The sequence below is a fragment of the Molossus molossus genome, unplaced genomic scaffold, assembly GCF_014108415.1.
Source record: "Molossus molossus isolate mMolMol1 unplaced genomic scaffold, mMolMol1.p scaffold_m16_p_11, whole genome shotgun sequence".
NCBI classification, from domain to species: domain Eukaryota; kingdom Metazoa; phylum Chordata; class Mammalia; order Chiroptera; family Molossidae; genus Molossus; species Molossus molossus.
In genome coordinates, this window is record NW_023425346.1 from 102,293,809 (window position 1) to 102,305,843 (window position 12,035).

Sequence of the window (12,035 nt, forward strand, 5' to 3'; positions counted from 1 at the left end):
GCTGCCTGCGCAGAATCCTCGGGCAGTGGGCGGGGCTCAGACATCGTGGTTGTTTCAGGTTTTGTTTTCATGGTATTGAACTGTAGCGCTTGCTTTTTTTTAAAAACCGAAGTTCGTTTGAGGCCGGTGGCTCTGGGAAGGGTGGGCAGGCGGTTCTTTGGTGCTCTCAGCCCTTTCACACTTGCTCAGCATCTAGCACTTCAGACGTTCAGGGCTGATCTATCATCTTGCACCTTCAGCGAGCAATTCAGCAAGCTCGTAGGGTACCCAGAGGCAATCAATGAAAGTCACCCCCTTTTCTGCATGGGTGGTGATGGCCCAAGATGGACAGTTGCTTTTTAAAGTGATAAAGTGACTCAATTCACCAAATTGTCAGTTTTCTAATATTGAATTATTGAATGACCAGTTGATAAAAATTCCCATTTCATCTACTTTTTTTTTTAATTTTACATTTTCATTTCATTTACATAAAATTAATTTGAAGTGTAATTACACTTTAATTGTTAGAGGTGCACAATTCAGGCTTGTCTGCCATCCAAAAAATTAGCAGAAGAATCTTTTAGATGCATTTTTAAAAGCTTAGAAAATAGAAAAGAACGTTCAAAAACATCTGAGAGAAATCACAAGGAGCCAAAGCAATCCCATCATAAATGACAGGTCAACATTTTGATTGGAAAAAATTGCATTTCCTGTGGGTGAGGTTTTTTTCAGCCTCTATACAGATGCAGCAGTTTCGAATTTTTTTTGTCAGTTTCCCCGATGCTATACCCACCATCTTAGCTGAGTAAATATGCAAAAAGAAGAATCTTTCATCATCATTAATCAAATTGAATTTTTCTCTTAAAATCTCTTAAAAGTACAATCAATACATTTGGTAAACTTAACCAATAATTTCTTTGACAAATGGAGCGCTTGGCCGTCAGCTTTTATTTCATTGAATTGGCTTTCCACTAATCCAGTTCCAGTCACTGGGCCTAGAGCCATCATTTATAAATTCCCATGGAGAGATATTTTTCCATTTGCTGCTGTGATAATTTGTTTATCACTAGGGAAAATATATGCACATGACAGTTTCTTATTAACAAACAATTTCATGATGACTGGTTAAATAAGCTCTTATTTCTGCTCTAGTGGAGATCCTGTTCTTTGTAGCTTCCTTGTCCAGAAGAAAATAGACCTTTAAATTTCTCCACTAAGCTTCTCCCATCACTCAGCACATGGGCAGTGTTCCCTGGCATCTCATTGCTACCTGGACCAGGGTAACCTCAGCTTCTGGGACAGCAGCCTCCCCAGTGTGCCTGCTTCTCTGGAACAGTGTGCGAGTGGGAAAAGCTTGCTTTGGCTTCTAGCTGTTCCACGTGTTTTTTTACTGAGCAGAGTCACCTTCCAGTTAGAATTAGAGACACTATGATGTCGCCCCTGTGCACATATTTGTCTTCACCTTCATAGGCAAAGTGATAGCAGGTTTGCAGACTTGGTTAACTGAGAGATGGAATTTTAGAACATCTTAAGAGCAAAACTATGTTCCCACTGCTGGTGCCGTTCCATGAAAGTAACTATAAACTTGTAGTTTTCAAACTGCTTTTGTTGGAACGGGTCCTTAATTCACTCATTCACTCATTCATTCATTCATTCATTCAACATAGGTGTTTGGAAGGCATCTTCTGTTCTGGGTGCTGGGTTACAGCAATAAGCATAATGCACAAGGTTCTTGCTCTTTAGACCTTGTTGGAGTTGACATCTTAGGAAGGAGCGCAGTAGTAGATTAAGTCTGTAAATAAACAAGATCATGTTAGTAAGCATCATGACAAAATAAAACAGGAAAAAGTGATGGAGAGACATTGAGAGGGGGCAGTGCCAGGATCCTCTGCGGGTCAAGGAGACCTCTCTGAGGCAGTGACAGAGCTGGCACCCTGGTGACAAGAGGGAGCTAGCCATCCAGCGATGTGGCAGAGGCATGTCCAGCACAAAGGGCCTGAGGCAGGCATGAGGCAGGCCTGCAAGGAACAGACAGAAAGTGTGTGGCTGGAGCATGATGAGAAAAGGAAAACATTAGGAGCAGAGGTCGGGGAGAGGCGGGCACGCAGCCAAATTCAGCAAATACAACACAGGATGCCCAGCTCAGTTTGGATTTTAGATAAACCACAAATGCTTTTTCAGTATAAGTATATACCATGCAATATTGAGATCTACTTATGCAAGTAGATTATTCATTGTTTATCTGTCATTCAAGTTCAACTGGACATCCTGTGTTACATTGGGCAATGCTAGGCTGAGCCATGGCATGTCCACCTCACAAAGCCCTGCATATATTTTAGGGGACTGTGGAGGGATCCAAGTTGGGGCTGTGGAAAATAGATCCCAGGAGGCAGACCCAAAGCAGGAGACCAGAGTGGCACTACTGTGGCTATGACCTGATGGTGACCCACGAGAAGGAAGCAAGCAGAGGCAGGCATCTCTGTCTGTTTGCTTCCTGCCTAGTCCAGGGTTCAGACGGTGCCTGGCAATAGGAATGGTTGAGAGACGATAGTTAAATAAGCCAAGGGCCTGGGGATGTGCAGGCATTGAGTGACAGCTGGCGTGACCTGGGGTATGTGTGGTTGGTAGGGCTGCCTGATTGGATGTGGGGTGGAAGAGTAAGTAATCGAGGGTGACCCCTAGGTTTTTGGTGTGAGCAGCTGAGTGGATGGTGATGCCAATTACTGAAAAGGTGAAAGTCAAGGTGGAGGGGCTAGAGTTGGGGTGGGGGATCCTTCTCTGGCTACTGTTGGCTTGGGGTGCTATTTGGCATGCTACCAGCTGAGCTGCCAACCAGGGTCCTATGCTAGAAGTTAGAGCCCAGGAGACCTCAGGGCTGGGGTATATGTTGGGAATCATCAGCATACAGTTGGCACTTAAAGCTGGGAGACAGTGGGGTAAGGTCACTGCAGGGAGAAGGGGACCCAGGCTGGACATTCAGAGGTGAGGTGCAGGAGGAGCAGCTGGAACAGGAGTCTGAGGAGGACACCAAAAGTGACCAGGTTCGTCCCCTCTCCCCGCTGGGCACAACACCACGCCCTGAGCGGCGGGCCGGGAGCCTCCGCTGTCCAGGCCCCAGGGCGTCAGCACCTGCGTCTAACGGAGAGTGTCAGAGCTCCAGGAAGATCTGTACCCAGCAGGCTGCTGGACCGCCGGGCTCTTACCCAAAGAGAAATAAAGGATGTGTCACCGGAGCCTGAAAGATCTGCTAACCTGACATGGGAGATGAGGAGAAATGCAAGTGGAATTTTAAAATAAAATGTCACAGACTTCCGGTCAGGATGGCGGGTAGGTAACCCGGTCTCGCCGCCTCCCACAACCACATCAAAGTGACAACTAAACTACAGAACAACCATCCTTCAGAACCACCTGACATCGAGCTGAACGGAAGTCCTACAACCACGGAATTAAAGCAGCAGCCACATCGAGACTGGTAGGAGGGCAGAGGGACAGGCTGGTCCCACACCCAGGTGTGGCGGAGAAAAATCAGGAGGACATCTCGGCTAGGAAGGTCCTCCCTGAGGACTGAGGGGTCCCTGTCCCACACCAGGTGCCCCGCTCAGGGTCCAGTGCCAGGAATAGAATCCCCATCACTTCTGGCTGGAAAAACCAGTGGGAACTGAGGCTCAGGGAGGCTGAGGCTGCTGGAGCCCCAAGCAGCTCCTTAAAGGGCCCGCACATGGACTTATCGGACTTCTCCTTCTCAGCTCAAAGGGGAGGCAGCTGGAAAGGCACTAGAGACATAGAGTGAAAAACTGAGTTGTTTGGCAGCAGGGCAAGAGCTGGAGAGGCAGCTTTCTCCTGGACAGATGTGCTGGCAGAGGCTGATGTTCCTTTGGTGAGCCCTTCCCTGGGGCAGCAGACAGCTACTCTAACTGGGATTCCAGCAACCTGGCTCACACTGGTAGCCCCGCCCTGGTGACTTCCTGAGGCCCCGCCCACCCAACTTTCCAGCTCACCCAAACTATTTTCAATGGCTTTACCATAGGATAGGTCTGTCTTGGATCCTACTTCAGATCTTCCTAAAATCTCTCCAACGAACAGCACCTGGCCTCAGTGAGCCCCATACATCTTGTTAAGTGGCCCGAGGCCTGGCACTAGAAGCACCAGCCTTGATTCACTGCTGGGCTTTGCCTGGGCACCTCCAAGCCCAGCACAAGAAGCAGCCATCTGCAGATCACTTTGTAGCTTATGCCTGGTGGCCACAGGTAGAACATAGGCAGAGGCTGACCTGGCCCCAGAGCCAGCACCCCCGGTGAACAGCTTCAGACCACCTCGAAGCACCACCACCCAACCACCACCACAAGTGACACACTCAATGAGTAGACTCATGAGTACCAGAGCCCTGCTGAAGTAAGTCTTGCTCCGTGTATTGGGCCCCTGTACAGCTGATCCTCCAAGGTAGTCAGAGATCAGTGGTCAGTGGGCACAACCAGTCCTTGCAGCTGATCAGCCTGAGTAAATCCCTCCCATTGATGTGCCAATAGCAATCAAGACTCAATTACAACAGAGGGGTGTACAATCCACACTAGGGGTGCACCTCAAGTGCTCAGCTGGGGTGATCAGGGAGGCTGTGCCACTGGACCCTACAGGACACCTACAACAATAAGCCACCCTACGAAGCCTAGGAGACATAACAACTCTACCTAATACATAGAAACAAACACAGAGAAGCAGCCAAAATGAGGAGACAAAGAAACATGTCCCTAATGAATAAAAAGAACAAAACTCAAGGAAAAGAACTAAACAAAATGGAGATAAGCAATCTAACAGATGCAGAGTTCAAAGCACTGGTTATAAGGATGCTCAAGGAATTTAGTAAGACCTTCAAGGAATTCAAGGAGAACCCTAAGGAACTTAGTGAGAATATCAACAAAATAAAAAAGGACCAGTCAGAAATGAAGGATGCACTAACTGAAATAAAGAATAATTTACAGAGAATCAATAGTAGAGTAGGTAAAGCTAAGAAGCAAACCATCAATTTGGACTATAAGGAAGCACAAAACACTCAATTGGATCAGCAAAAAGAAAAAAAAAATCCAAAAAAATGAGGATAGTGTAAGGAGCCTCTGGGACAACTTCAAGCGTACCAACATTCACATCACAGGGGTGGCAGTAAAAGAAGAAAGAGAGCAAGCAATTGAAAACCTATTTGGAAAAACAATGACAGAAAGCTTCCCTAACTTGGTGAAGGAAACAGACATACAAGTCCAGGAAGCACAGAGAGTTCCAAACAAGATGAACCCAAAGAGGTCCACACCAAGACACATCATCATCAAAATGCCAAAGGTTAAAGACGAAGAAAGAATATTAAAAGCAGCAAGAGAAAAGCAGTTCATTATCTACAAAGGAGCTCCCATAAGACTGTCAGCTGATTTCTCAAAAGTAACTTTGCAGGCCAGAAAGGAGTAGCAAGAGATATTCAAGGTGATGAAAAGCAACGACCTACAACCAAGATTACTTTATCCTGCAAAGCTATCATGTAGAATCGATGGACATATCAAGAGTTTCCCAGACAAGAAAAAGCTAAAGGAGTTCATCACCACCAAACCTATATTATATGAAATGTTGAAGGGTCTTCTTGAAGGAGAACAAAAATATGAACAATAAAATGGCAATAAATACATATCTATGAATAATTGAATCTACAAACAAAATGAGCAAGCAGAACAAAAACAGACCCCTAGATACAGAGAACTTTGTGTTGCTTGCCAAATGGAAGGGGGCTGGAATAATGGGTGACAAAAATGAAGAAATTAAGAAGTATAGATTAGTTGTTAGATTGATGAACTTCAAAGGGAAAGGGGTAGGAAGGGCGGGAAGAGATAAACCAAAGAATTTCTATACATATGTGCATAACCAATGGACACAGACAACAGTGTGAGGAAGGCAGAAGTGGGGCAGGTTGGGGAGGAGGGGTCAATGGGGGAAAAGGGAGGAATGTCTGTAATACATTCAACAATAAAGATAAGGTTAAATAAATAAATATTTTTTAAAAAATACAAATACCAGAACAACCAAATAGCAACCCCTAAACCTCTTCTTATAATGTTTCTAAACCATAAAGGAAGACGAATACAGATAATCAATACTTAGGAACAGCACTATTACTTTAAAAAATTATAATATGTAATATGATTCACCTTTTCTGAGGATACAATAAAAATTCTGAAGCAGCATCTCCAAGGAGAAGACTACGGACCTGGGGTTATCTCAGCCTAGATGGCAACCAAGGTCTTAGTACTAATCACATGCCTCTACCTCAAAAAGGGTCCAAGAATCGCCCCCCACCCCCGAATTTGTGAGTGTTGTGATCCTAAAATTAAGAACCCTGCCACTTACTCAGCAGCTGGACATGGATACACCCAAAGCAAATGTTCATCCTGTCACTCCCAGAACACAATATGGTACAAATAGAAATAAATAACAGAACTAGCCACAACTACTCAACCATCTAGACATTTTTAGACCCTTTCCTAAATAACAGCTGAATTAAGGAGGAAACTGACAAAATGATTGCCTACCTAGAGTAGGTGTGGAACACAGGTGCAGTAAGTCCACAAAACCCATATAAAACATAACTTTTACAAGATTGAGGCCAATTTAAAATGAGCAAATAATTGCTCACCAGTAAATCCTGAAGATAAACTGTTGACTGAGGTAAGCAAAAAAAATGACCAAGGAAAAGATGAAAAAAAGGAACAATAAAAAATTACAAACCAGCCCTGGCCGATTTGGCTCAGTGGTTAGAATGTCGGCCCGTGAATCAAAGAGTATCAGGTTTGATTCCAGTCAAGGGCATGTACCTTGGTTGCAGTTCGTCCTGGGCCCCGGTTGGGGTCATGCAGGACGCAACCAATCGATGTGTCTCTCTAACAACATAGATGTTTCTCTCTCTCTCTCTCTCTCTCTCTCTCTCTCTCTCTCTCTCTCTCTTCCTCTCTCCCACTCTATATGAAGATAAATGAAAAAATATCCTCGGGTGAGGATTAAAAAAAATTACAAATCACTTCATAATGAAATCCAGCCTACCTAGGATAAAAATAACAGAATAGGGGGAAAAATACAGCACCTAGATTAAATAAAAACAAAGCAATATATGAAGAGTTTATATCAGTGTATAAAAGCACTAACAAAATTCCCAACAGAAAACTGACCAAGGACATACATGCACAGTTTGTACAAAGAGAAATACAGTTGCAACCAACCTTGTAGGAAAATACTTAATCACATTAGAAATTAAAGATATGCAAATCAACCCATCAGTATTGAAATGCAATGTTGAGAGAGAGAAACAAGAAAGTAACAGAAGGAATTCAGACAGCACACCTGGGCTTGGACAGTGCTGACGGCCCTGTAATTGGTACCATCGTCGCTCAAAGGCTTGGCAAGCTTGATCACGAGCCGGAGTCTCTGGTTATCCTTAAACAGTATTTGAAAATAAGAAAGGAAAAGCTACATGTACAGAGCTGTTCAGAGCAGACTTTATGATCCCCAAGATCTCAAAATAACCCAAATATCTACAACCAACTTGGGTACATTTACCCCCATTGATTATTTGGAAACTGCTAGAACGTTAACTATGTAAAAACATGACCAGGGTTTGGAGAAGTGAAAAATAGAACTCAAAATTGTCTTCCCACCAAGCTTAAAACAATGTGGAAGCAACGGAAAAGATGGGAAGGGAAGGAAGATTCTGTGAAGTCCTGTTGGTTCCTGGAGGGATTAGACCCCGGAGTAGCTCTCGTGCCTTGGAGGAGGGACCTGAACCGGAAGGCACTGGCTGCCAGCACCGGGAGCTCCTGGAGCTGCATTTAAAATGCAGATTCCAGACCAAATCAGGTTGGGGCCCAGAAATTTGCATGTTTAACGCTGGGGTGTGTGTGTGATTCTTATCAACTGTAAATGTTGGAACCATGGATTACTAAGAAGTGATTTCAAAGAGTTTTTGTGATTGTAGATCCAAATTTTCTATGGGCCATGTATGACTAAACAGAGGTAAATTAGGTCTACAAATCATGACTCCAGCTCGGTCCGGGGTAGGATGGGAAGGAGTAAGGTCTGGGGGTGGGCCAGGGTCTTTGCCAAGGCTTGTTCTGGGAAAGATTCTTGCCTTCACCAGCCGGGGCTCCAGATGGAGCCAGGGATGCCTCAGCCGGGTCCTCACTAATCCTTGACCTTCACCTTGTCCCCTGCCCCCAGAGAAGTCATCCGGACCCTTCCCTCCCTGGAGTCTCTGCAGAGGTTGTTTGACCAGCAGCTCTCCCCTGGCCTCCGTCCTCGGCCTCAGGTAAAGGTTTTGGGGTTGGAAGATGAGTTTGATAAACTGGGGTGGGGGTGGGGCATTGAGGTGACCAGGGTCCCAAGGGCTCAGAAGGGAGCCCCACCCTACCCCAACTTTGCTGGACCACCAGACTGTGCTGTGGGGTGACCGGTGAGAGCCACAGAACTCTGCACCCCGCCCCCGCTAAGTCATTTCCCACCGCCCGATTTTGTTTTGAGGAAGAAATATTTTAAATTATGCCTGCATCAGTAAAACTACTTGTTAGTGCTGAATAAGGCGGCAAGCAGGGACTTTTCCCACCATTTCTCTTCAGAAACTGAAAGAAACAAATGAGGTCTTTAAATGCTTGATCCTGCCTTTGCCCCAGGAAGAGCGAGGCGTCAGGGCCCCTCCCCCTCCCCCTCCCCCTTCCCCCCAGACACCTGCTCACGGCCCAGCAGGGGGCCAAGGCCAGGTCGTCCTTGAACGAGGATCTGTGTACCCAGGTGTCACCAGCAGAATTAAAAGCAAGGAAAGGAATATCTCTGAGAAAGGACTTGCCACCAAGATAAGGAACAAAAGGTTAACATGTTTGTTTTTTTAAAGTCTACAAAAAAAGTTAGTGAAAACAACCCAATTTTTTAAATGGGGAAAGGATATAAAGAAGATTGTTTTCCTGAGGAACTTGGAAGAGTCGACATACACCTGCAAGGATGTTTAGCCTCACCTAGTTAGTAGCCAGAAAAGGAGGAGGTTCCTTCTTGCATGTCAGACGAGCAAGGAGTCGAGGCTTGGCTGTGTGGGCACCGGGGACTCCAGGGGCTCGCTGTTGTCACTGAGGGAGCCCAGGTGGGTTTTCTGAAAGGCGATTTGCATTGTCAGAGAGGGGAGATCATTCACCCCCTTCTGCCCTTCTTTAGTTGTTACGGCTGGACTAGTAATAAAATAATTAAACTGAAACAAGACTAGATCAATAGGAGAAAAACCAGTTTAACGTGTGCGTGCGAGAGACTCCCAGTACGATGCTCAGATCAGAAAACGAGGCTCAAGGAAATGATCGAACCAGGCACCTTTCAGACTTTTCAGACGAACACGTTGGTGAGAAGCGGACAGGACAGAGAAAGTCGCTGCTCGTTAGGACAGCAAGCAGGGCTGGGGCGCGGGCTTGTTCACACAGCTTTCCCGTTACGACGCCTGGCTGGGGGTAAGGCTGTCTCAGCCCTCTGGAGCAGGGACGCACCTGTCCGGGGCGCAGGTGCCGCCTGCTCTGGGGGCAGAGTGGAGAGCTGGGCTCCCCTGGCTCCCGCTGCCTCCAGGTGACTGCAGTTGGAACTAATCACTGGGCCACTATCGTGGGGTGGCCAGCCCCGGGCCCCGACAGCACACGTCCATCCAGCGAGCAGTTCTAAATGTAGGCAGTTTTCTTAGGGACAAAGAGATATCGACAAAAGTGTTCATGCGGCTTTGTCTCTAAAAGCAAGAACACTGGAAACCACACAAACGTAGAGAGTTGTTAAACGAAGGCACGGAATTGTCTACGCTGGAGGCACTGACGTGGCGGGATGTCCCAGCACACTGGAGGGTGGCATAAAGCGAAGGGTGCGACGGTGTACTGGTGTGCCACGGAGGAAATGGCCCAGGAGGGTTTATACCCGAAGGACATCTCTGGATACTGGGGGGGGGGGGGGGGGGGGGGCTTTGGGTTTACTATACAGTGATACCTCGGTTCTCGAACATAATTCGTTCCAGGAGGACGGTCGAGAACCAAATTGTTCGAGGAAATAATGGAAACTGGATTAATTCGTTCCAAGCCCCAGAAAATGCCTATTTACTGGCCTAATTTGTATATAATATGTAGAAAAACATAAGTCTCAACAAGAAATAAAAGTGTACAGTATGTCTAAGGGTTAAATTCAGTGTAAAGCGTGACTCTCTCCACAAAGCGTGACTCTCTCTCTGCACTCCACTGATGACGCGAGCAAGGCGCGCTGGGCCGAATGAACGCCATTCGGCTCAACTCGGCTCATCTCGGAAGTTCGAGTTCCAAATATTTGTTCGGATTCCAAGACAAAAGTTTCTCGAATCTCCTGGTCGAATACCGATTTGGTCGAAATCCGAGGCGTTCGAGAACCGAGGTATCACTGTATTGTTTGAGTTTTTAGTGAGAAAATATGTGTATGTTCTGTTTGTACAACTTAAAGATTCACCACTGGGGTGTGTGTGACGCTTACCGACTGTAAATGCTGGAATCATGGATTACTGAGCAGTGACTGCAGAGTGTTTTGCTTCCCTCCTAGTGAAGCAGGGGTCCACGTCCAGGAAAGTCAGAACAGATCTGGACAAAACACTGGCCGCGTCAGATGCTAAGATCTGAGGAGTTGAGACTGGAAGACCAGGACCCCAGATCTTTGAGGTTGATCAGCAGAGGGAAGGGCCCCCAGGAGATGAGCTGACCGCCGTCGCTCTGCCCTCGGGCCCGGGGGCTGTCGACCTGTGGGGGCACAGCAGCAAGCCGGGAGGGTGGCAGCAGACATGCGGTAGAGAGAAAGCTTTGCTCCCACCCCCCTCTGAGACCCTGACTCGGAGAGATAGCGGAGAACGTCCTCCTTGATGCCTTTGTTCACGCGCGGGGGACGGGGTTCTGAGTCTCCGAGGTGAAAAACGCCGGCCCCTGGATCAGAAACATCTGGTTCAGTCTGAAGTACCCTCAGGGCGCCTTTGTTTCCTCACCTATGACATGGGCACAGAAACACCCAACACTGCAGGGTTGTGTTGAGCAGTAAGGGAAATGGCACGTGTGAGCCATCTGACTGTGCAAGACTCTTTTTTAATTTTTTTGTTGATTTTTAGAGCGAGAGGAAGGGAGAGGGAGAGAGAGATAGAAACATCGATGAGGAGAACATTGATTGGCCGCCTCCTGTATGCCCCTCACTGGGGATCAGGTCCACAACCTGGGCGTGTGCCATGACCGGGAATCACACCGGCGACCACCTGGTGCATGGGTCGACGTTCAACCACTGAGCCACACCGGCCAGGCAAGACTCGAGACAAGCTGGAGACCCCTGGACTCCTGCGTGGCATTTATTTGAGAGCTGCTGGGGGGTACAAATGTAACGTTGTTAAAATGACGGCTGGCCTGAGGGTTGGGGAAAGGCTTGGGTCTGCCCCATGTGGGAAAGGGGAGCCCACATCCTCCTTTGAAAGGTCAACAGAAAAGCAAAGGGAAATAACTCGCCAAGTGGCACTCAGACCAATGCGCCCACTTCTAGGCCAAGCTGTGAATTGTGCCCTCAACCTCTAGTCTAGTGACATTTGGAACTGGATCATTCTTCACTGTGGGGGACTGTCCTGTGCATTGTTGGTTGTTAACACAACCCGGCCTCTACCATTAGACACCATTAGCATACTCCAGTTGTGGCAACCCTGATGTCTCCAGACTTGTCAAATGTCCCCTGCGGGGCAAAATCGCCACCAGCTGAGAACCACTGGGCTAGATCTGCCTTCACATCTCAGGGGTACGCTATTTGTGTGACCTTGATCAAGTTGACTGACCACTCTGACTCTGCAGAACAAGGATTATAAGAATCAATACACAGCCCAGCTGGTGTGGCTCAGTGGTCGAGCATTGACTCATGCACCAAGAGGTCGCCGGTTCAGTTCCTGGTCAGGGCACATGCCCAGGTTGTGGGCCCGATCCCCAGTGGAGGACATGCAGGAGGCGGCCAATCGATGTTCTCTCTCATCGATGTTTCTC

The 12,035-nt window shown here is 47.2% G+C and overlaps 1 protein-coding gene across 1 annotated transcript in view; it reads left to right on the forward strand.

Moving 5' to 3' along the window:
- Nucleotides 1-12,035, forward strand: part of INPP5D (inositol polyphosphate-5-phosphatase D) — a 118,568-nt gene that overhangs the window by 59,423 nt on the left and 47,110 nt on the right. The window contains exon 6 of the mRNA XM_036255079.1: nucleotides 8,221-8,308. Within this exon, the coding sequence (XP_036110972.1) occupies nucleotides 8,221-8,308 (88 nt within the window). The remainder of the gene's footprint in view (nucleotides 1-8,220; nucleotides 8,309-12,035) is intronic.